The sequence below is a fragment of the Amyelois transitella genome, chromosome 8, assembly GCF_032362555.1.
Source record: "Amyelois transitella isolate CPQ chromosome 8, ilAmyTran1.1, whole genome shotgun sequence".
Taxonomy (NCBI): Eukaryota; Metazoa; Arthropoda; class Insecta; order Lepidoptera; family Pyralidae; genus Amyelois; species Amyelois transitella.
Genome location: NC_083511.1, coordinates 498,000 through 522,879, shown reverse-complemented (window position 1 = coordinate 522,879; position 24,880 = coordinate 498,000). Strand labels below are relative to the sequence as shown.

Here is a 24,880-nt window from a genome sequence, read left to right as displayed (position 1 = left end):
ATTCATGGCTAGCCATCTGGTCGTTGTCAGATAAACAACTGAATGAGATTAAGTTATACTAGGTTATCCAAATAGGCTGGCGCTTTAAACTTACTTTAAGCACAGAACAAAAAAAAATGTTAGGTATATTTGTTACAAACGAACAAAAAAGCATTTATGCTAACTCAGAAGTATTAATTCTTGTTAAAAATGGTCCATGTTATCTCTTTAGATTTAATGACGGACCTACTGTCCGTTTAAATAAAAGGGTCCCATTTTACTCTTGGGGTCCAGATAAATTAAAACTAATTAGGTAAATAGTTTTGCTATTTTCGTTATCAATAACGTGACCTATAAGTAAATAAATAAATAAATAAATAAATAAATATATACGGGACAAATTACACTGATTGAGTTAGCCTCGAAGTAAGTTCGAAACTTGTGTTACGAGATACTAACTCAACGATACTATATTTTATAATAAATACTTATATAGATAAACATCCAAGACCCAGGACAATCAGAAAAAGTTCTTTTCTCATCATGCCTTGACCGGGATTCGAACCCGGAACCTCCGGTGTCACAGACAAGCGTACTACCGCTGAGCCACAGAGGCTGTCCTATAAGTACATGTTGCCTGTCGTGAAACAATAGACCACATTACAGTCGTCTTTGAATAGGCATATCTAACGATTGAACGTGTCGAATACTTCACATACTTATTTGACATCAAGCCCATGCGTGTATGTAGAAACCAAAGAATAATAAGACTAGCGTAGAGAACGGACACATACACGGAAACACGGAAATAACTTTTAAGGGATATAAATGTTTTATTTTTTTATTATTGGTGCCGTGTGGTTCCCGGCACCAATACAAAAAAGAAGAGGACCACTCCATCTCTTTCCCATGGATGTCGTAAAAGGCGACTAAGGGATAGGCTTACAAACTTGGGTTTCTTCTTTTAGGCGATGGGCTAGCAACCTGTCACTATTTGGATCTCACTTCTATCATTGAGCCAAATAGCTGAACGTGGCCACTCAGTCTTTTCAAAACTGTTGGCTCTGTCTAGCCCGCAAGGGATAAAGACGTGACCATATGTATGTATGTATGTATGTAAATGTTTTTTATTCAACGTTTAATTTGAGCATCTTTAAAAGATCATCGGTGCTCGAATCGGTAAGTTGCCCGCTTAAGATGCGTGATGCGCAGAAAGGCACAGGTTCAAATCCCACCTTTGCTAAGTGCCAATGACTATTTTCGAAGTTATGTACATTAGTTTGAATACTATCCGATGCTCTTACGGTGAGGGAAAACATCGTGAGGAAACTTGTTCAGGAAACTGGATGTGTAACCATGATCTATCCAATACGGGTTAGGTTTACCTGCAAAGGTTGCGGAGGACAGATGGGAGTCGCTTCGTGTAAAAATCTGACTCACCTAATTAATTCAAGGTCCATGGTCAAAGGCATATCCCGGACTCCTCTCCAGAGTGGTGAGGATGCAACCGGGACTAAAGCCAGGAGGAAGAAGTTAAATTTGAGCATGTGTCGGAATAATGCGTGTGAGCGGAATTATAGTTACTAGTATGGTATAAAACATAACATTATCTCTTACAGGATTGATATCACAAGACTCGAAGCCACATTTAGCGGGTGTATCGATGGAATTGAGAGTCAGAGATCTCTAAATAAATTTTAAGGTCTCTAAAAAAATATATTCTATAGAGGCGTGATAATCTGATAAGTAATACATATTCCATATAACAATAGACTCTCGTTTAATTGAGTCGACTGTTAACATTCTAAGATGGCCGTGTCAGGGTTACCGCAGATTTGAGGTTATAATTACCGAGCTCTATGCAAATGGCTCGCAGACGACTTTATTGACCTTTCACAGTGAATTTCCTCTAGCGATTACTGATGTTATGATATTGATTACTTTTTTAATATCAAGTTACTGGAACAAGAGTAAACGTAGTCAAAAATAAATTTACCTTATGTTTTTTTTTTGTTTTTATAATTTTCAAATATGTTTTGTTGTTTTTGTCATTCCATTGTTGTAATATTTTTCTCATTCCAGTCGTATAAATTTATTTTAAACTCGCTCTTACCTAATGATTTCTTTCATAATGCTCAATGCATACATATGATCACGTCTATAACCCTTGCGGGGTAGACAGAGCAAACAGTCTTGAAAAGACTGAAGGGCCACGTTCAGCTTTATGGCTTAGTGATGGAATTGGGATTCAAATAATGACAGATTGTTAGCCCATCGCCTACATGAAGAATCCCAAGTATAATATCCCTTAGTCGCCTTATATATTTTTTATTATGTTTTTCATTTGCAATTATTTTTTTCTTATCCCGGTCTTATATAATATATAACTTCAGAAGAAATTTTAACATATAGTTACCTAAACCTACTATGCCTTTTATTAATAATTTGCGTATCAAAATGACACCATTTTACATTAAACTTTATGTTTGTTTAATGTTTAAAGGCAAGAAATGTGGGCCGTTGAGTGTGTAGGTACTAAAAGCGGTAATGACCTTTGTAATTATGCAAGCACCATTGGTTTCTATTTCATCAGATATCATTACTGTACAAATGTGAATCAAATAGAAAAAAAAAAGTCAGTTACGCTTTCTTGATTCGTGGCACTGCAGACTTTTTAGATTATTTGGTAATAGATTTAATAAGAAATAACAGGCTACTTTTAAGAACATATTGTAAAGTATATTGATTCAATGAAATTATAGTACGTAAGTATAATTAATTGAAACAGATTTTACATCCCGTTATCTATTAGCAAACTTGCAAAAAAAAAATTAGGAGACATCGCCTAACTTTTTCACATAAGTTCTTCAGTAAAATTTTTCGTCAAATCATTATTATATATATTATAGATTTAATACTCGAAAATTTCGATCATATCTTCTTAATTAGGTCCATCATAGCCAAATAAATCGTGGCCAATCTTAAAATATGTCGTAAGAAAAATACAGCGTCGTCAGAACCCTGTCATCACAACACAATTACTCCTGATCTTTGCTTCCCTGACCCTCATTACCTTTCGCAAACTTATCTGATGTAATAAATATCGTAACCATCCATGCGACATCTTTTTTTTATTATGACAGCAATAAATTTTACTGAAAAATGGCTTTCGAAGAAGTGAAGGTACCTATACCTATAGATTCTTTACAAAATGGATGTTGGTCAACTAATGAAACATATACATGGCATACATAAACTAATACGTATACATTAGGCATCATTCCGTAGTCGAGCCGTAGGTCCCCGAATAAAATAGCATTTTTCTAAGTTGTATACATGACATTTGCCGTGTGGTTCCCGGCACCAATACAAAGAAGAATAGGACCACTCCATCTCTTTCCCATGGATATCGTAAAAGGCGACTAAGGGATAGGCTTACAAACTTAGGATTCTTTTTTAGGATATGGGCTAGCAACCTGTCACTATTTAAATCTCAATTTTATCATTAAGCGAAATAGCTGAACGTGGCCATTCAGTCTTTTCAAGACTGTTGGCCCTGTCTTCCCCGCAAGAGATATAGACGTGACCATTTGTATGTATACATGACTTGAGTACTTACCGATGCTCTTAAAGCTCAGAAGCAGGTCGACTAAGTAAATATTACAAGGAGAGTGAACGGGACAGGGTTCCCAGTGGGAAGACCTGGACGATCGTACCTGGATCAAATCGGGGACATCCTGGCGAACAGGTAAGAAGAATCATATCTACTCTGAACTTTTATTAATTATAATTTTATTTATTTGTAACTGACGACCTTGTCCCCTGGGAAAGACGCGTATACGTGATTTTATTATTCAATGGTAAAAACCTTATTTTCGCCCTTGATCTAAAGAGGGAGGAAAATGCCGTGTGGTTCCCGGCACCAATACACCACAAGAATAGGACCACTCCATCTGTTTCCCATGGATGTCGTAAAAGGCGACTAAGGGATAGGCTAACAAACTTGGGATTCTTTTCTAGGCGATGGGCTAGCAACCTGTCACTATTTGAATCTCAATTCTATCATTAAGCCAAATAGCTGAACGTGGCCATTCAGTCTTTTCAAGACTGTTGGCTCTGTCTACTCCGCAAGGGATATAGACGTGACCATATGTACCTATGTATGTATGTATCAAAAGAGGACCAGATCACGTGCCCTCTACATGAACAATGCCTGTGTTTATGTCAGCAATCTGGCATTCCCTTACAAGGAGCGGACCGACGCGTCGTGGGCGCATGGCTTTAATTGTTTTTCACTGTTTCGTTAAGTTATGAGATGTTAAAATTTATTTATATGTGCTGACTTTAAAAAGGTAAAGAATGAAGCTTGAAATATGTACAATTGAAATGTAGATAAATAAAATCAACGATTGCATTAATCTACATCATTATAGTAGTTTTTTAGAATTGGTAAGGTGCCTGCAAAGGTTGCAGCCGTAAGATGAAATTCGCTTCGTGAAAAAAACCTACCTCACTCAATCTAGAATCCATGGTCAAATGCATTCCACGGGCTCCTCTCAAGAGTGTGAGAGGATGCAATCTCTTTAAATAATTTAATGCATCTCTACTATTGCAGCGCCCGTCAGGCTCCATAATTGTCTACTTTTAATTTAAAAGTATCTATTCACAAACCCTTCATTATAAAAGCAATAAAATTTAATTTGACAACAAATACAATATCATCGACATAACAGGCGTGAACACTGACCATACCTCTCAAACTCATTGTTACATCATCGGAGAGTTACGAGCCGTCAGTCAGGAAGATTTTACATGGAATTGGTAATTGCGTGCACATTGCTACCGATTACTACGCGGATGCACCGCGTTTATGCAATTAATTGCAATTATGAGCATGCGCAGCTCGGCCAGATATCATTTGTATTTTGTAATCATTCGTTAACACTTTTATTGATGTATAAAAGTTTCTTTAAAAATGTAACTCTTGAAAGCGAATGTACGACTTCATAATAAGTCTTTGTTTGTGGACAGAATAATCGCCTATCTTCATCATTTTTATTATTTTTGCCACAATCTTAACAAATGATTAGTTCTTAATAAAGATTTTCGTAATTTTTTTGTCAATTTCACTCACTTCTTAGTGAGCGAGCTATTTCCCAAGTGTAAATCAGATTTCTAAATGGAGCAATTATTAAAACTCTTACAAGATTTATATAGGCTATATACCTAGGTTTATCTATTAAAGAGGAAATAACCCATAATATAATATATATAACTAACTGTGCCCGCGACTTCGTCCGCGTGGAATAGTTATTTTGGGCATCGTTGAAGCCCACAAGGGTGAATAATATTCCCCGTTTTTTTTTTCACATTTTCCATTATTTATTCGCTCCTAATAGTTGCAGCATGATGTGATATATCCTAAAGCCTTCCTCGATAAATGGTCTATTCAACACAAAAAGAATTTTTGTCGGGAACCACACGGCAACAAATAGTTGAATAAACATTTTTACAATCTCACCTGGCACCCAGTCTCGACATCAGCGTAGTACCCTGCCGCCCGTCCGCGGCAGGTGAACCTCGTGAGCGGTACTCTATTCCCTGAACCCTGGAACAAGTGAATATTTATTAATTAACATAAATAGAAATCCATTTACAAACACAATCGTATCAATATGTAATGATATAAAAGAGGGAACTGACTGACATTTCAACGCACAGCTTAAACCGCTGAGTCAAGCAATTAGAAATTTGGCATGCACGTTCCTAATTTATCTAGGGATGCACTAAAATTCTTTCCCGCGTGAAATGTATGAGATTTTTTTCTTGACGCAGACGAAGCCGCGGGCGTACTCTAGTTAGTATAAAAGAGTACAAAATCCGTATTACGTGCGTTTGTACATTGAGTATATTAATTAAACAAATACAAAAGTAATATCGTCTAAATCCAACTGTTTTATAACTTGTTCTATTTATTTTTATGTGCAATAAAGACAACAAAATTATTGTGATAAGAATTTGAAACGAAAAACTATTTAAATGTCTTTACAGTATATGGTACCTCAGGAAGTATTTTACAAATTTCGATTATTGTTTTTTCATAACTAGCATTCGACATATCATATAACTTCCATTTCCAATATAGGTTTACCATCAAGCGGATAAGATCAATCAATGTCATCAATTTAATTCTCTCAGGTCAATAAGTAAAAAAAAATACTAAATTAGATAGGTAATATTTTATCTCAAATAAACTTAATCTTACATCATTACTAACAATCATTAAGTGTAATAGTTTTGTAAACATGAACATAATTGATAATGATCGGCCAGATGTCTGGACCTTTGTGAAATGTCACTTTCGAAATATACATGTAATGACCATAAACAGACATTAGAGTTAGTTGTTACAAGATCCGTTAGGTCCATTTCAAAACAAAGTTACTTTTCTAGATATCAGATTTATAGTTCGAATGAATATAACAAATAAATCAGGCAATAAATAAATAGGTTAAAAATATTTTTTTATTTTTTTATTTTCAGGTGAGGCATGTTTTTGATCCATACGAAACAATTAAGAGATTTAAAAAATACTCTTGATACTTTTTTTAAATACTTTGCTAGACATGCTTTACTTTTCCTACCGGGAAAAAGGCGTGATTTTATGTATGTATGCAAGACTGTTGGCTCTGACCAACAAATAAGGGATGAAGACACGATTATTGTATGTATTTACATACTTACACAAACGCTTGTTATATAAACACTGGAAACACGCATGCATATACATACAAAAACATACGCGTTAAATACATATACGAACACACTAACTAGTTATTAATATTTACACGAACACACGCGTTATATGAATACACGAACACAAGCGTCATACACATACACGAACACACGCGTCTTATACATACACGAACACACGCGTCTTATACATACACGAACACACGCGTCTTATACATACACGAACACACGTGTCTTATACATACACGAACACACGCGTCTTATACATACACGAACACACGCGTCTTATACATACACGAACACACGCGTCTTATACATACACGAACACACGCGTCTTATACATACACGAACACACGCGTTATTTACATACATGATCACACTCGTTATATACATACACGAACACACGCGTCTTATACATACACGAACACACTCGTTATATACATACACGAACACACTCATTATATACATACACGAACACTCACGTTTTATACATACACGAACACATGCGTCTTATACCTACACGAACACATGCGTCTCATACATACACGAACACACGCGTTATATACATACACGAACATACGCGTTATTTACATACATCGATGGCTCCCAAGTATACTATCGTATGTCTTAAAATGTAACTTTACAGGAGAAGCGATTGAACGTGTTAGAGTGTGTAGTTCCTGTAAATTTCAAGCTAGACACATGATTTTTTTTCTACAATTACTTGAAGTATAGTGTATATGAATATAATATCATTCTTTTATAAATATGTAATAGTTTCTGAGATATTGTTGTTAGGATACTTTACGTTGAAACGAAAAATTTTTAAAAATCGTAACTTATCCATACAATTATTTACTTCGTATAATTTGTCGATCAAAAAATCGTAACTTTCCTTTACGAGTATTTACTTTGTATATTTGTCAACAAAAAATGTGGTATGAGTTACTTACTGCTTTTTACGGGAATATAAGATTTTTGTTTATGCACGTATGTTGGGATATTATATTTAAAACTTCTTTAAAACATAAATTTCATTATGATAATGGGCAGTTGAGTGTAAGGTATTAATTATGTGCATAATAAATTATTACACCAATTAATATTTTTGGAATTTTTCATCATAATCAAAGAATCACAGATTATTTTTTACAACAAAACCATTTCATTTTCATACTTTTAGAACATAATAATCGCACATAAAATAAACATTTTCTCCAGAATTAAAAAAATAACAACTAAAATTAAATTCATCTTGATAAAGTAAAATAATATTTCTTTATGATTTGTGTGTTTTTAATGCATACAATATGCACATAAACTCAAATTAAAAAACAAACCAAAAAACTCACTCAATCCCACTAATTGAACAAATAAAGAGATAACATATATGATATATAATCACGTCTATGCGGGAATATACTCTTGCGGGGAAGACAGAGCCAACAGTTATCAAAAGAGGCCACGGTCAACCGCTTGGCTTACATACATACATACATATGGTCACGTCTATATCCCTTGCGGGGCAGACATAGCCAACAGTCTTGAAAAGACTGAATGGCCACGTTCAGCTATTTGGCTTAATGATAGGATTGAGATTCAAATAGTGACAGGTTGCTAGCCCATCGCCCAACAAAAAAGAATCCCAAGTTTGTAAACCTATCCCTTAGTCGCCTTTTACGACATCCATGGGGAAGAGATGGAGTGATCCTATTCTTTTTTGTATTGGTGCCGGGAACCACACGGCACTGCTTGGCTTAATGATAGAATTGAGATTCAAATAGAGGCAGGTTGCTAGCCCATCGCCAAAAAGAGGAATCCGAAGTTTATAAGCCTATCCCTTAGTTAAAGTTATGATGAACTGCTGGAATAATTGAACTATTGCAAAGACTTATTAGGTCATTTTTTAGCCAAAGATATGGGGAGCACATAATCATAAAGTGGAGGAATATGGGTACTATCTTGCAGTCGTCGTCTTGTATTTGGTCATGTATTAGGATTCATCTAAATTATATTTATAGAGAAGTTTATAAGTTCAGAAGAAAAAACATTTATTTCTTTTATGTTTATCCATTGCACTACTTCACTGTTAATATTTTCAGACCAATTTTTAAAGCTCAAAGTTGATTTATAATTCAATAACTTGGTATGATCCATCTCAACAACATTATAAGGTTTTCCATTTTGCTTAGCCCATCGCACTTATGCAAACCATTCCAAAAGAGTATAGATATATTTATTATTGGCAGTTCTTTTAATCAATGCATGAACACTGTCTCCTTCTTGTTGTATATATATTTTTTCCAAAAAAATCCAAATAAAAAACACAAACATTACACGTTATTAACATGTAAGTTGCATAATCTATTCTATTCCGGTTTACCCTGTGGCGTTATCTAACCAAAACCTAGATTCGACTGCCCCTGCATCTTCTTCTTTAAATATGAAATCTGACAACCAACTTAAGACCGCGCAAAGAGCATAAGTTTATATCACTATCTAAATACAATTTAAAATTATCTTTTCGAGTATAATGGGATTCTACAGGTTGGAAGCATTTGATATGGTCACATACGCTTTTCCTGGCATCAGCAGATATTTACATGGATAATTTTAATGCTTGCCTCGGTTATCTGTAGAAACAGTATCTGTAGAAGAGTCTATCTTCTGTATTACTGTGTAAACAAATTGTTGACTGATCATCAGCGTAGATAAGAACTGTTTTTATAATGTAATTTCATCTGTACTATCTGACTCGGGAATATAAGTATATAAGTATTGATTACTCCAATCAATACTTATATACCATATATTATATTTTCGGTGGGATTGGGTATCAATATAAACTCTTTGCTTACTAGATTAGATACATAAATCCATCGTTTATGATAATCACCAAATTTCCAGAAAGCCAAAGCAAAAATTGCTTCTCTTTGGTCAGTTGATATATTTTTGAAACATTTTATCGACATTTACAAGGTAATTTCATTTCTTTTTTCGGATTTTGTATGCCTTCACGAGTCACGTACACCTTACCACGAACATTCTTATACTGTCTTCTAATAAATGTAATGTTTTCTAATGGCCCTTGTCTGTTTAGTTACCTTTTTTTAATTCGGGAGTAGGTGTAACACTAAAATATGTTAACGACGTGTTTGCTAAGGATGTCGAATAGTCTGATCACCAATAAAGTACGGGCAAAAATTATGCCTATTTATTCTACATGGTTAGTTGTACATTCAGGGGAAGACGGGTACTGTGTGTTTGAAGACTTTGGTGAAAAAACCGTTAAGTACTCTATGAACAGGGGAATGCTGCAAGTGATCAATTATAGTTGCAGATAAATTTCTTAAAGTGTTTCCTGAAATTATAATAAGTGATAAAATCTACTATTGTGATATTTACATATTACAATAGTAGATTTAAAATATTAGTTGTAACAATTGCATCAAAATACCGGCATCATATTCATTTTAGAAAGTGTGTCAATTTCTTATAAATCTGTTTCTTCTGATAATGATGAGTATAAAAAAATTTTAAATAGTAAGTGAGTAATTTCATAAGATTTATTAATTTTTTAAAATGAAATGATACATAAGATACATATTTATTTTGCATCTAAGACGTAAACAATCTTAACTAAACATTACTATCAATAAAAAATTATAATTAAGCAATGTAAATTGTAGTAAGTGTAAATGCTATAATGAATATTTCAATATTAACCACGTAAAAAATCGTATGTATTGCATACGATAAAAAAAACTTTTAATGACAAAGTGAATAATAGTAAATGATACTTACGATACTTGTTAAATGCAAATGAATAACGTAAACAATCGTGTGTTATATTTACTGTAGTTTAAGTTTTAACTATTGGCAAAAAATAAGCAAATACTTGAATATTACAAATTTCTTGTCAGTATACTTACTCAGTACTCATCCAGTTTCTTCTACATTATTATTGAGCAACGCCAAATCTTAGGTGACAGAAATTGATTCAGAAACAACAGTGTCATTTCTTGCCGTTGTCGTTTTTAATGCAATATCGCATAATTTTCGACCTCTAGCGTGTTGTTTTGAATAATCCATCCTATACTTATTACTCATTCTTAACATACATCAATTTAGTTATTGTATTTTGTGTGAAATCTGCAGACGCGCTGTACGAAAATATCGCACTTCTTTGCAGCGTACCTAACCGCAAGTAATCGTTACGATTGCCAACTCCGCTCCCGCCTTCCTCGTAGCCGATCGTATAAGACATTACGACGGTATACTATGCAGGAAACGGCAACATACTATTATATACGTGTGAAAACTTTTTAATTATAAATGGTAGATTTTTTTTTGTTTTTGAATTAGATAGTTTATAATAAAATATTTCGGAAATACTAATAAAACGAAAATGGCTATTTTGTGGATTACGATAGTATACGTAGGAGCCATCGACATGATCACACTCGTTATATACATACACGAACAGACGCGTTATATGAATACACGAACACACGCGTTATATACATACACGAACACACTCGTTATATGCATACACGAACAGACGCGTTATATGAATACACGAACACACGCGTTATATACATACACGAACACACGCGTTATAAACGTACACGAACACACTCGTTATATACATACACGAACACACGCGTTATAAACTTACACGAACACACTCGTTATATACATACACGAACACACGCGTTATATACATACACGAACAAATGCGTTTTATACATACACGAACATACGCGTTATATATGAACACGAACATACATTCACGAAAATACATGTAAGATACATACACGAACACTCTTATTATATACCTACACGAACACACTCGTTACATACCTATACGATCATACACGTTATATACATACACAAACATGCGCGTTATATTCACACAATAACAAACTCATAAGGTATGTATATACCTAATACATACACGAATACACACATCATATATTTGCCCCAACATACACGTCGCTATATAAATATTTCAAACGTCAGTTTAGTAATTGTTAGGCTAACTCAATGTGTTATATTTTAAAAGACAGAGAGAGGATGAGTGAAGCAGAGTATTAAATATAAGTTTACACAAATGCAGCTATCACAAGTTAGAACTTTGGAACCAAATGAAGTATTTGGTGTAAAGTGTAAGGGTCTTAAAAAAAATTGTACGAAAATGTCGAAACAACAATTTTCAAGAAATTACATGTTGGTCGTTTGCCACGCAGACAAATGAACACTAAACACAAGACATTTTGAAACATTAATTACCATTTGTAAACTATGTATGGGAGAGTTCTCATACGCATAATAGCGAGTTTCAAGATCACTGGCACACGCTTTAGCGGTTAAATTAAAACGTTATTACTTAAGTTTATGACTGTTTGTTATTTAAATTAATTTTGAAAGATCTAAATAACACAACTAGTTTTAGCCCACAACTTTGCCATATGCAATGCAATGCTTTTTCCTATTGCAATGGGAATTTCCAGAAAAAAATAATAAGGTTCATATTAAATTAAGAAAATAAAACATACAATCTTAAGTTGCATTTTTAATATTCCTCCTCATTGTGTGACTCCCGGCTACTACCACACCAATCTGAAGGTGAAGCCTCCCACGCGCCTTTTGTCCATAGTTCTGGATGGGTTTTTACAAGAAGTGACTCCCGTCTGAGCTCCGCAATCTTTGCAGAAGCACCTAACCCACCCATATTGGTTCTTGTTTACAAATACGCAGTTACCTGAATGTGCAAATTTCTTCATGATGTTTATAATCTGTAAACATCGTGAAGAAATTTGCAATCTGTATTCTGTGGTTTTAACTCGGCATAAAAATATCGGTTGAAACTCTGACTAATGTACATAACTCAGAAAAGAGTCATTAGTACATTCATTGGTACTATTATATTTATTTGTATCATAATGTTTACCACGAAATTCCATTAAGTCATTCCAATCTCAAATCTAATATACAAACAATTCTTTGTTATTAGATGAGGTCTCCGATGTTATCAGACTAAGTAGGCCATAACATCCATTAGGGCGTTATCTACCCTTGACTTGACCTTGAGAAATGATTGAAAACAAACAAACAGACATTTGAAACATTTCTGACCCCTTGGAATGTGACTTTTGGAAAGAAATTCATATTATTGACTTAATTTCATTGTATTTACAACAGAATCGGAAAAATAATTACAATATACCTATTTTATAGCCTTTATCCGTCTCTCTCATTAAAAAAGAAAAAATAATGAAAGAATATTATATACCTAAGTGAGATGTTCCACCACACTATATCGATTATCAAACCGCAGGACTTAAATTTTTCAAGATATGGCAACCGTTTGTTATCGTTAAAGCTAATTTTTTAGGACACTGTAACCAAGAAATTCACATCAGAGGCGATTGAAATATTTGGCTAATATTTTTCGAAACGAAACTGCAGGCAAATATTATGGAACGACAAAACAATATAACGATCTTAATATACCTTAACACAAAAGTTACAATTCAAAGCTGACAAAAAATTGTTAAGAAAAAATCTTTGAATTTATTTTTCAAACTGTCGGTTTAACACCAGATTATTTTTAATGTTACGCCCGAACTGTTCGCCATTCAAGTGTCTACTTAAGACCAAACATTTGCTAATCTTTTACACTTCAAAAAGAAAATAAAACACTTAAACATCTGCTTCAAATGAAACAATAACCATGACCAAACTGCTCTTTGTATAACGTACGTACATGTCATAGGTCAGCTGACTTAAAAAAGGTGACAAATTACAAGGTCCCATATTTGACGAGACAACGCAACCACTGTCGTTTATTTACGACACTGGGTCACAGATCACGCTTGGCAGTTGACATAATTACGGGGAAGGAGAAACTGATTGACTTACATACATATCAAACATAACCCACACCGTTAGGTCTTGTTTTCTGATCAATTTATATAAGTTACATTGCTAACCAATGCTCGCGGTGAGGGAAAACGTGATGTCCATGTTCCAATAAGGGTTAGGATCCCCTTGCAAAGTTTGCGGAGGTCAGACTGAGTCTTATCGTGTAAAAACCGAGCCAACCAATCCACTATCTGACATCTCTTTATAGAAATGAGGAAGCAATCAGGCGACCATTGCCCGGAGGACAATAAATCATTTTTCTCTTTACTTTAATGATGCATAAGAAACCACAGAAGTAATAATAACAAGTTCTAACTGTGCCACAGGAGCATCGCGCAGTATAGATGGTCCGATAGCCCCCTGTACTCCATTGTATTCGCATGCCCCGTGCATGATGCTTTGTTTATGCGTTGTGTTGCGTCGCACCGCTCCATCGCGCGGCCCACTATGTGCGTAAAAGGGAATATGTTTCGCCAGCTTTTGTTTTTGAATATGAATATTTTACATCTTCATTGTGTTTGGATTAGTGTAGAGTTAAGAATTATGTTTTAACTAGAGAACGCCCGCGACTTCGTCCGCGTGGATACATTCCCGCGGGAACTCCGGGATAAAAAGTAGCCTATATATTATTCTGGGTCTTCAGCTACCTACATACCAAGTTTCATCGTAATCGGTTCAGTAGTTTTTGCGTGAAAGAGTAAAAAACATTCATACTGACATCCTGACATACTTACAAACTTTCGGATTTATAATATTAGTATTTATAAAAGTAGTAGGATAGACAGAAAGAATAATCATAAATTCTGTCGTCTGTTACGCTTTTTCGGCTAAACCGCAGGACGCAGATTTTGATGAAATTTGGTACCTAAGTGCGTGGTTATAAAGTTACTTTTAACCAACTTCAAATAGTCTAATAGCTATATCTAAAATAATGTGCCGTATACTATAAGCCTTTTGAATAAAGGTAAAATTTTCATCAATCTATTTATTGTTCGAGTGAAATGTGTTTTCGAGTATTCAATCATTTAATACATCATCATTACACGCACTTAACTTTAGACACATTGACAAGGCATAACTTTTGAAGTGGGATTGCCACATAAGTAAGGGTAGGGTACTTATTTAAATTGTACTGATTTCAATCACGACTGTGAACTTTATGATATTAGAGTTAAGGTTGGTGTCGCAAGGCGATTCGTTAGGATGCGTAGGATCAGGATCATTAATATGACTGAGAATGTTTAGTGCTAAATGTTGGTCAAGTATTTCTGAGATCAATGTTGAAATTATACATATACGAGTACGTATATGTGATGGCGCCTCCTTTCTGAAGATACAGACAGACACACACACATTACACTAATATTAGAAATGCGAAGTTTATAAAGATGTATGTATGTGTTTGTTACTCTTTCACACAAATCTACTGGACAGATTTTATATTATGTACATGTGTAGAATATAACCTGGAATAACACATAAGGTACTTGTTATCCAAAATTTCCACGGGAATAAAGCCCCGGATCGCAACTAGTTAATCATAAATACGAAATTTCTGAAAAAGAATTATATTAACTTATAATTCAGTATATTTTTATCACAGGTGATAAATATGAATTGTAGGAAATGTTAATTGCAAAAACTTAACATTTTCACTTCACAATTTGCATACAAAGTAAAGCCGCGATTTTATTGCATCGTAAAGGGACGCCAACTTCGTTAGAACGTTATATGACTTTAGAAATATAATAATTTTGTAGATCGCCTAGAACTTAACTGTAGGTTGATTAGTCAGTCAGTTAGTACGTATCGTGTGAAACTTAACTATGTATATATAAACTAACTACTATATATTTATTTCATATAAAATACAACCATTATACATATAATAACAATACAGAACATTGCATTCCATTTAAGTATTAGTGTTTTCACCAAAAAGTCAATCTCAGCATACCTACTGTTGCGATAAATATTACTATGATATAAAATATTGCATTTTCCGTTTGGTGCAATAAATTCGGTGCAATAAAAATGCAAAAAATAAGTTTGATGCAAAAAAAAATAAGTGTTTTACTAACTGACTCTATAAGAACATAGTTATTCTAAGTGTGAAAGCAATGTCCCTTCCCTAACAGAGGATACTGTAACTGCACTATATACGCTGTAACTGCCGGTTACGAAGCTTCCGCCTTCGTAACTGACACCATAAATCACATAAACAGTAGTTGTAAAGATAGTAAATCGAGTTCTCTATCTGTGTGTTTGATATCAAGGCTTGGAAAGTAATTTCTTTAGGGCGTAAATTAGGTCAAGTAAGCTTGACTCTTCTTAAATGTAAGAGCTAACTCTTATCGTTGGTGTTAAGTGGAGTTTCCTCCATTCATCTATTTCTCCATTAATTTTTAACTTTCAAAAATAGGAAGGATTTATTTTGCTCAATAATACGTAAAAATGAAAAAAACAACTAATTAAAACATACATTTGGAGCATTTCCTTATATGGATACAAAGCTTTGACAGAAGGACAGAAAGAGGATAGAATCCTTTGAGTTGGGGGGCTGGGGGAGGATCACAAACGAGAAAGTGTAGGCACTGCCTACCCCTCCGGGAAAGAGGCGTGATATGTATATAGGTATGCAAATTATATTAGTAGAACGTACACAGACATTTCATAGTATGTGGACTAGTTATGAGTGCAAGGTACTTGTCCAAACTTTTATCAACACAAAACTTTACACTACCCACGCCGATAATCGAACCCAGAACCTCAAACTAACGTGATTACCATTACACCATAGAGCCTGTAATCCAAATTGATCTCAGGTCAGTTAAACACGTAGTTAGTTACATTCCCTTCCGTCACGTGACGTAAATGCGTTTAACTTTTACAGTCAGCTGCATATAAACTGACTTACATTGTTGCAATTTACTTAGTCAAATGTGAATTAGAATGTTGTAAGAAAAAAGCCTAGATAAACTCTTGATCAAATCAGACGCCTAGACAAATGAACTCCTGATCAAATCAGGGACATTTGGCGAAAGGTTAGGTCCAAAGTGCCCAAAATGATGAAAGTGGATGAAGCGAAAGAAGTAAGAGAATCGTAGCAAGTGGAAAGTCGTAGTCTCCGCCTACCCCTCCGGGAAAGTGACGTGATTTTTAAGTTAAGTTGCTTAACAGTCACATCGATATCCCATGCGGGATAGACAGAGCCAACAAGCTCGAAAATACCAATAGGCCACGTATAGCTTCAATTGATTAACAGATAGATATAACGTAAGTACAGACTACTGCAAGGATATGAATTCATTGGATAGAGTTTCATGCCGTTAACTGTTCTTAATGTTCCCGATACGGTCAGTTTTCAATTCGTAGCGTTTCCGCCATTTTATCAATTGAATTTAAGTAAACAATGACTTAAAGATGAGATAATGGAGGTTCTAACAAAAAAAAAATAAAAAAATTAATACGGGACAAATTACACAGATTGAGTTAGCCTCGAAATAAGTACGAGACTTGTGTTACGAGATACTAACTCAACGATTCTATATTTTATAATAAATACATACTTATATAGATAAACATCCAAGACCCAGGCCAATCAGAAAAAGTTCGTTTCTCACCATGCCCTGGCCGGGATTCGAACCCGGGACCTCCGGTGTCACAGACAAGCGTACTACCGTTGCGCCACAGAGGCCGTCAAAAAAATATATTATAATGTTTGTTTTTCCCTATCGGACCTGCTTCTATAGCTTACTCAAGATTGCTTTAAGGCTCTGTCTAAAACTGAAGCCCACATGACCGCATCAACAATCACTTATGCAAATCATTAAACAATAAAGACAAGTGTCATTGTATTCATAACGTTCACCCCTCTAATGAACAAGATAATCCGTCGGTTGAAGAGATTTACAATTAGAGTTACAGATTATCTTACATACATACATAACTACGTAACATATGGACAAAAAATCTTGGTATTTCTAAGTAACTATAATGCTTTATGAATTAGGTAGGTACTCCTGCAAAAGTTGCGGAGGACGGTCGGGAGTCGCTTCGTGTAAAAACGTGACTCATCCAATTCTGAATTATGGTGCACCAATAAAAAAAAGAAAAGAACATCTCCATCTCCTTTCCATGGATGCCGTAAAATGCCACTAAAGGATTGGCTTATAAACTTGGTATTTTCTTTTAGACAATGGGCTAGCAACCTGTCACTATTTGATCAAGTCAAACAATTGAACAGGCCTATCAGTCTTTCAAGACTGTTGGCTCTGTCTACCCCGCAAGGATATAGACGTCATTATATATATATATATGTTAAAGCCGCACTCCTAGCTTCTATCCCGTGACAATAAACGCCAGAGAGAAGAAATCAACCAAATGTCCTATTTACTCGTATATACCTATAGATAAATAGGAGATATGGCTAACTCAGGAATCCAAATTCGCGAGTGAAAGGTTATCGATTAAGGGCGAGGTTTGCTGGCTGCATTCCGCACTGCGCCTTTGTGGCAGGTTAAGGCTGGTAAACTATAGTATCACTAGCCTCTGAACACGGTTTCGCTTAATGTGAAGAAAATCTTATATTATTGACAAAGTCTCTTCGTGTCAGAAGGTCCCGGGTTCGAACCCCGGCCAAATTGGATCTATCTACCCTGGCTTATAAAATAATTTTTTTTTTATTGACCTGAGTGTTGGAAATTTCTCTGTAAGTATTATCTAATCGCAGTGAAATTTAGACTTATTATCATAGTTGTTAAATAATTAGGAATTTTAAACTAAATTCACATTAATTGGATTTTTTTGGAAAAAACATTGACTTGTACCAACTTTATGCACTATTTACATTTTTTTAAAACAATAATAAAAGAAAAGAAATAAATACAACTACATCAAATCATACTAATATATGTATTCTTAGTTATAAATTTTTACACTAATTAACTTATTGAAATTTCAAATACATCTAGGCTTTTAAATCGACGCTACGCAAGTGATTAAAACTTAATCAAGCGGTTGACATTTCGCATTTGGAATTGGTAATTATCGCAGACTATTTAAGGCACATCATCAAAGTAATCAATTGGTGATCTGAGCAGACGCGCCAATATGATTCTCATGAAGACATTGTGAGTATAAATCTTCTTCCTCCTGGCTTTAGTCCTGGTAGTTCGGGATCTTTCTTTTCTCAGCCGCGGCTGTGTCCGTGTGATAAGAAAAGTCCTGTTAATTTTTGAGAATTTCTCGGTTAGTACAATAAACAATTTAGCGGCTGACATACTAAATATAAAGTCTCTAGACACAGCGTTTTCTGCTGTGCATTGATATGACAGTCAATCAGTCCACTTTTTGATAAAAAAAAGTACTTACACTCTTACCTAGAGGAACAGACAGTGACAAAATCTTTCCAATTTCTACAATCCCTGCATGCTTTAAATTACCAATTACTATTTATTAGTTGCGATACGATTTTTTTTAAATCACTAAGTACAAACATGTTTTAAATTTATTACTACTACTGAGACACCTGTTTTAATTATTATTATGACATAAGTTAAATTCTCCATTGGTCCACAAAAAAAATAAATATAAATCATGCCAAATGTGGAATTAATTAAGTACATGAAATATATCATAATGAAAACTAGTTTTACCTATAAGAATATGATGAGATCGAGATGTCACATGACTAAAAAAAGTCTAAATATAGTATTATTTAGGAAAATCTGCGTTTTAAATGACTTAGAAACACGTCAAGGCCGAAACGGCACTTAATATTTTAAGTATCCAAAAAATGTTGATTAGTTGCTTTTTAATTAGGATAAATTTGTATGTGTGTGAACAGTATGTGTGGGACGGCATCTAGTGATTTACTTCCGCGAAATTTGTCGATAATTTGATGTGATCAACCGTAAATGGTAATGTCGGGCTTATGATCAAATATGGACGGGATAATCTTAAACTTGTGTGGCGTGATTCATCTCTTACGCAATGTTAAGTTCTAAGGTTGCCAACTCTCTTTCAATTTTGGGATTTTCTCGGTAAAGACAATACAATTTTAGGTATCTTGTGTCTTTATTCAGTAAAACAATCTCCTTATGGTTTGAAACGAAAACTAAGAGAATATGCTCTTTGCCGATAGCTAGATGTGATACCAAGCTTGTTAAAACTTCTATACACGAATTAAACAGTGCTCATAAAAGCTCACAGCTAAAATTCATTGACATTTTTTGAGTCACGAATTATATTGTATCTAGATGTAACACGACAATGATATAATAGAAATAGATAGTGTACGAAAAGATTTGCAAATGCTATCGAACTAATCTATGTGAATTACATAATTCTACGCAATACTATTATATTTTAAATTGTTATTTTGTGCCGTGTATAAAGATCGGCTGCTTGTTTGACACAAATACTCAAAATATCGTAAAATCTGTCATTTTTATGGAGCCTTATGTATTTTTAAAAATAGGTACCTACTTGTAATAAAAGCATGGTCTGTCATTACAAGTAGGTAGGTATTCAAAGTTCCAAAGATGATGTGGATGAATGAATTTCCTTAAGGAAAACATTTAACATAGGTACAAGATGAATTTTTATTCGTTAAACAAATTTTCACAGCATATTTGGACGATGTACCTGAGTGGGTTTACATAAAAAACTTTTACATGTACAGTTAAAAGCGAAAAAATCTATTTACTTACATACATATATATGTTTATAAGATCACGCCTCTTTCCCGGAGGGGTAGGCAGAGACTACAGCTTTTCCCTTGCCACGATCTCTGCTTACTTCCTTCGCTTAATCCACATTCATAACTCTCTTCTATATCAATTTACTTTCCCATTCAAAGCGATCAGCTGATCAACTAAATTATATAAATAATAATATTATTTTCAAATGTGCTATAAATATTACCTTACTATAATAAAATTCTACACGTGCAAAATCGGGGGCAAAATCGCTTGACAAAAGGACATAAACAGCTATTATATCACATGACATAACAGTCTTAAAGCCTATTCACAGACAGACTTGCAGACCTACTTTCTACAGTAAAACAAATGGCTGGACAAAGAGATCTTTATTTGATCATTAATAGTCATTGATATCAAGAGATAAAAGGAGCCGGCAGAACAATTCGCTGGTAGTTCACACTGTGCGAGTGAAATTATTTACTGAATATAAATACACCGTAGCCGTGTGGTTCCCGGCACAAAAGAAAAAAGAATAGGACCACTCCATCTCTTCCCCATGGACGTCGTAAAAAGCGACTAAGGAATAGGCTTTTAAACTTGGGATTCTTCTTTTCGATGGGCCAGCAATCCTGTCACCATTTGAATCTCAATTCTATCAGAAAGCCAAACAGCCGAACGTGGTCTATCAGTCTTTTTAAGATTGTTGACTATATGTTTGTATATAAATACATAAAATTAAGCCTCTTGGGACGTAGAAACTACATCTTTACACTTGCCACTGTTTGCCGCTGTATTGTAGTCAGTATGTAAATTTAATCGCTTAAAAAAGATATCGCTTTAAGAGAAGCCTTCGCTTAAAGCGATATCTTTTAAACCAATAGGAATACATATATCTCTGTTTTTCGTCACAAAACGTTACAAAAGACTCGTCACATACTATTACCAATGTGCATTTTGTTTGACCATAATCGTATTAAGTGTTTTATGAAATAAACCACATCGGCTGTTGCCTAATTGATTACTGGCAGCCACCCACAGCCTTATCAGCATCCACTTTCCCGTACAAGTAGGTAATAGGAATATTTGACATCCGAAAAATGTCAATCTGTTTGTTTAAGAAATATTACTATCGTAATTTTTGATACATACATAAAATCACGCCTCTTTCCCGGAGGGGTAGGCAGAGACTACCTAATTTACTACCTATTCTAATTTTTGATGATTGTGAAAATAGATATTGAGTCTGTTTTACCCGAAAACTACACAACGATTATAAATATGAGTGTACGTATATTTGTGTAAGTTTATATTTGTTTTATTTATGTATGTTTATCATTAATTATTAATTTATGTAATTCATTGGTTATTGTAACGCATCCTCAATGCTTTTAATCTGCGCTGCCTCTTTGATAAAGGATTTTCCTTTTTACTTTGGTTGACTGGAAGAAATCCCGATTGGGATAAGTCCGCCATTGTACATATTCTTCTGAATCCAATGACTGTTGTATTTGTGTTACATTTCTTTTTATGTGCAATAAAGAGTTTACAAACATACAAACAAACGAATTTAAATAACTATCTACTTAAATATATTATAACAGTATGATCAGAATATCAACTTACATGCCGATAATAATAAATTAATTACTTTTTACCCGGGTCGTTATCGCATTGTAATAAAGATACATTGTTTTACAATAACTATTTCCATTTTTTTTTTATAATTTACAAAACTAAACGTCACACAGTTATGTACACTCAAAGTTACTGCATCGCTGCATTTGTATGCAACAAGTTGATTTATATGTCTTCAGGAATACAAAAGTAACACGGCGTTACGTGGGCGATTGTCTTGTCTTGTACAAATTAATGACTATATTCGTATCAGTAAACTATATATTTACTGTGAGAGACGTTAGGATTGATAAAAATAAGATTAATATCTAACACTTTTTTGAAAGTTATAGACCGTCTTACAAACTTGGAATTCTTCTTTCAGGCGACGGGCTAGCAACCTGTCAATATTTGAATCTCAGTTGTATTATTAATCCAAACAGCTGAACGAGGCCTTTCTGTCTTTTCAAGACTGTAGTCTCTGTCTACCCCCCAAAAGGCATATATGTAGATGTAGTTAATATACATACATTTGCCGTGTGGTTTCCGGCACCAATACCAAAAAAGAATAGAACCACTCCATCTCTTTCCCATGGATGTCGTAAAAGGCGGCTAAGGGATGGGCTTACAAACTTGGGATTCTTTTTAAGCGATGGGCTAGCAACCTGTCACTGTATTTGAATCTCAATTCTATCACTAAGCCAAATAGCTGAACGTGGCCATTCAGTCTTTTCAAGACCGTTGGCTCTGTCTACCCCGCAAGGGATATAGACGTGACCATACGTATGTATGTACTTCTTTAAAAAGCATACCTAAAATTATACTTCACTTCCATTAAGCATCTACAGAAAAGTTAAGGTCGGTGCGAGTTAAGCCTCGGTTAAGGTGCCCGAATTAATATCGCGATGCGCAGATTCGAATCCCGCCAAGGCCATGTGCATGTAGGATAGTGGTTACAGACGTACTCCTGCTCCTTTCTAGAGAAGTGTGGACTAAAATGAATTTAACGCTAGGAAAATGAATGACATCTATACTAATATTATACAGCTAATGAGTTTGTTTGTTTGAACGCGCTAATCTCCGGAAATACTGGTTGAAATTGAAAAATTATTTTTGTGTTGAATTAAAGTGAAATTAAAAGATCATTTAGCGAGGAAGGCTTTAGGATATAAAACATCACGCTGCAACTATAAGAAGCGAAGAAATAATGAAAAAAAAAAACGGGAAATTATTCATCCTTGAGGGTTTCAATGATGCCCAAAATAACTATTCCACGCGGACGAAGTCGCGGGCACAGCTAGTATAAAGATAAGTGTTTAAGAATTATAAATGTTACATACAAACTTTAACCAGAAAATGATAAAGGCGTGACATATCGAACACGGAACTGCTATGTAATATGATTTATGACTTCAGGCGTCAAAAACGTCAAAATAGCCTGAAGATATCACTCAGACAGTCAGATTTCACGAGCGGAGTCGGTAATTCAAAGTTCTATAGCCGAGGGCAATGACCAAGTATAAAAGGTTACTTAACACACGCCTCGACATAAGAGCTATTTTTCATATAAATGCTTATAGAAATCCGAAAAATAAATCACATTTTTGAAGTTCTCAGATCAGTTACTGAAAATAACTATTGTATTTTATTTGGTTTAAAAGTTAACAATACCTTTTTAAGTGAAAAATTTAATATATATTTGTGAAGAAACTTCATGATTTAGTTTCAAGTCGTGATAATCTAGCAGGTCTTTACGTTTTGCGTTTATCTATACTAATATTATAAAGCTGAAGAGTTTGTTTGTTTGTTTGAACGCGCTAATCTCAGGAACTACTAGTTTTGTATATATTGTAAGTACCTTATATATTGATAGAAGATGCTCGAAGAATTGATAAAGCTTAGGTCTTAATTATACTTATATCAATGACATGAATTCAAAACAAGGCACATTATCTTTGAAGTACCTAAACCTAGAATACATACATAAATATAGTTATGTATATATACCTATCGGGGTAGACAGAGCCAGCAGTCTCGAAAAGACTGATGATGATGATGCCACGTTTAGTTGGCTTGATGATACAATTGAGATTCAAATAGTGACAGCTGGCAAGCCGATGGATTCTATCGCCTAAAAGAAGAATCCAAAGTTAATAAGCCTATCCCCTAGTCGTCTTTAACGACATCCATGGGAATGATAAGCCGCGGTTATAATCTTGTTTTTATTGGTGCCGAAAACCACACGGCACTAACCTAGAATATAACATACAATGGTCTATATTTAGTTTATTCTATATTAACCATAGTTGGGCTAATAACATGAGCTTCGTGAACATGATTTCGTAAGCGGCATCCCATACAATGTACAATGTCGTGACCGTCCGAACAGATTAACTTCTAATTTGGGATCAAAATCATCTTTTTGTTTGTTTGTTACTGAATCGAGGATAAAATCATTATTCTTAGCCTTCGCCTGAATTGCCTTTGACATGTCATGTGGAGTAACGAAGGTAATTATTGTATGATTGACGTTTGGGCGTTAACTTAACACTTAAGATGGTTATTACGGTCGAATGTGAGTCAGTTATTTATGTAATTAGCTTCTGCAACAAGCATACTATGGGAATTTCTTTCCTTTTTTTTACTGCAACCTTTGCACGAGAACCTAACCCATATTGGATCGATCATGGTTACACATCCAGTTGCCTGAATGTGCATGTTTCCTCACGATGTTTTCCCTCGCCGTAAGAGCATTGAAAAATTCTCAGATTTCCCATGGGAATGAGATTTTCTTTTAAACATCTAAAATTGCAGGCAAGGTCTAGTCCTTTACCAATTAAGAGTTACTCTTAACCTTTTTTACTCTGCCAAAAAACTGAGGAAAATTTAACAAGTGTTAT

At 34.5% G+C, this 24,880-nt stretch overlaps 1 protein-coding gene across 3 annotated transcripts in view; it reads right to left on the bottom strand.

Annotated features, from left to right (window-relative positions):
• The window catches only part of LOC106140826 (uncharacterized), a 346,955-nt gene that overhangs the window by 19,647 nt on the left and 302,428 nt on the right, over positions 1-24,880 (bottom strand). For 2 of the 3 annotated variants that reach the window (XM_060945413.1, XM_060945414.1), the window contains exon 3: positions 5,501-5,587. The exons of the other annotated variant lie outside the window; for it this stretch is intronic. In XM_060945413.1, coding sequence (XP_060801396.1) covers positions 5,501-5,587 — 87 coding nt within the window. The remainder of the gene's footprint in view (positions 1-5,500; positions 5,588-24,880) is intronic. 3 annotated transcript variants of the gene reach the window in all.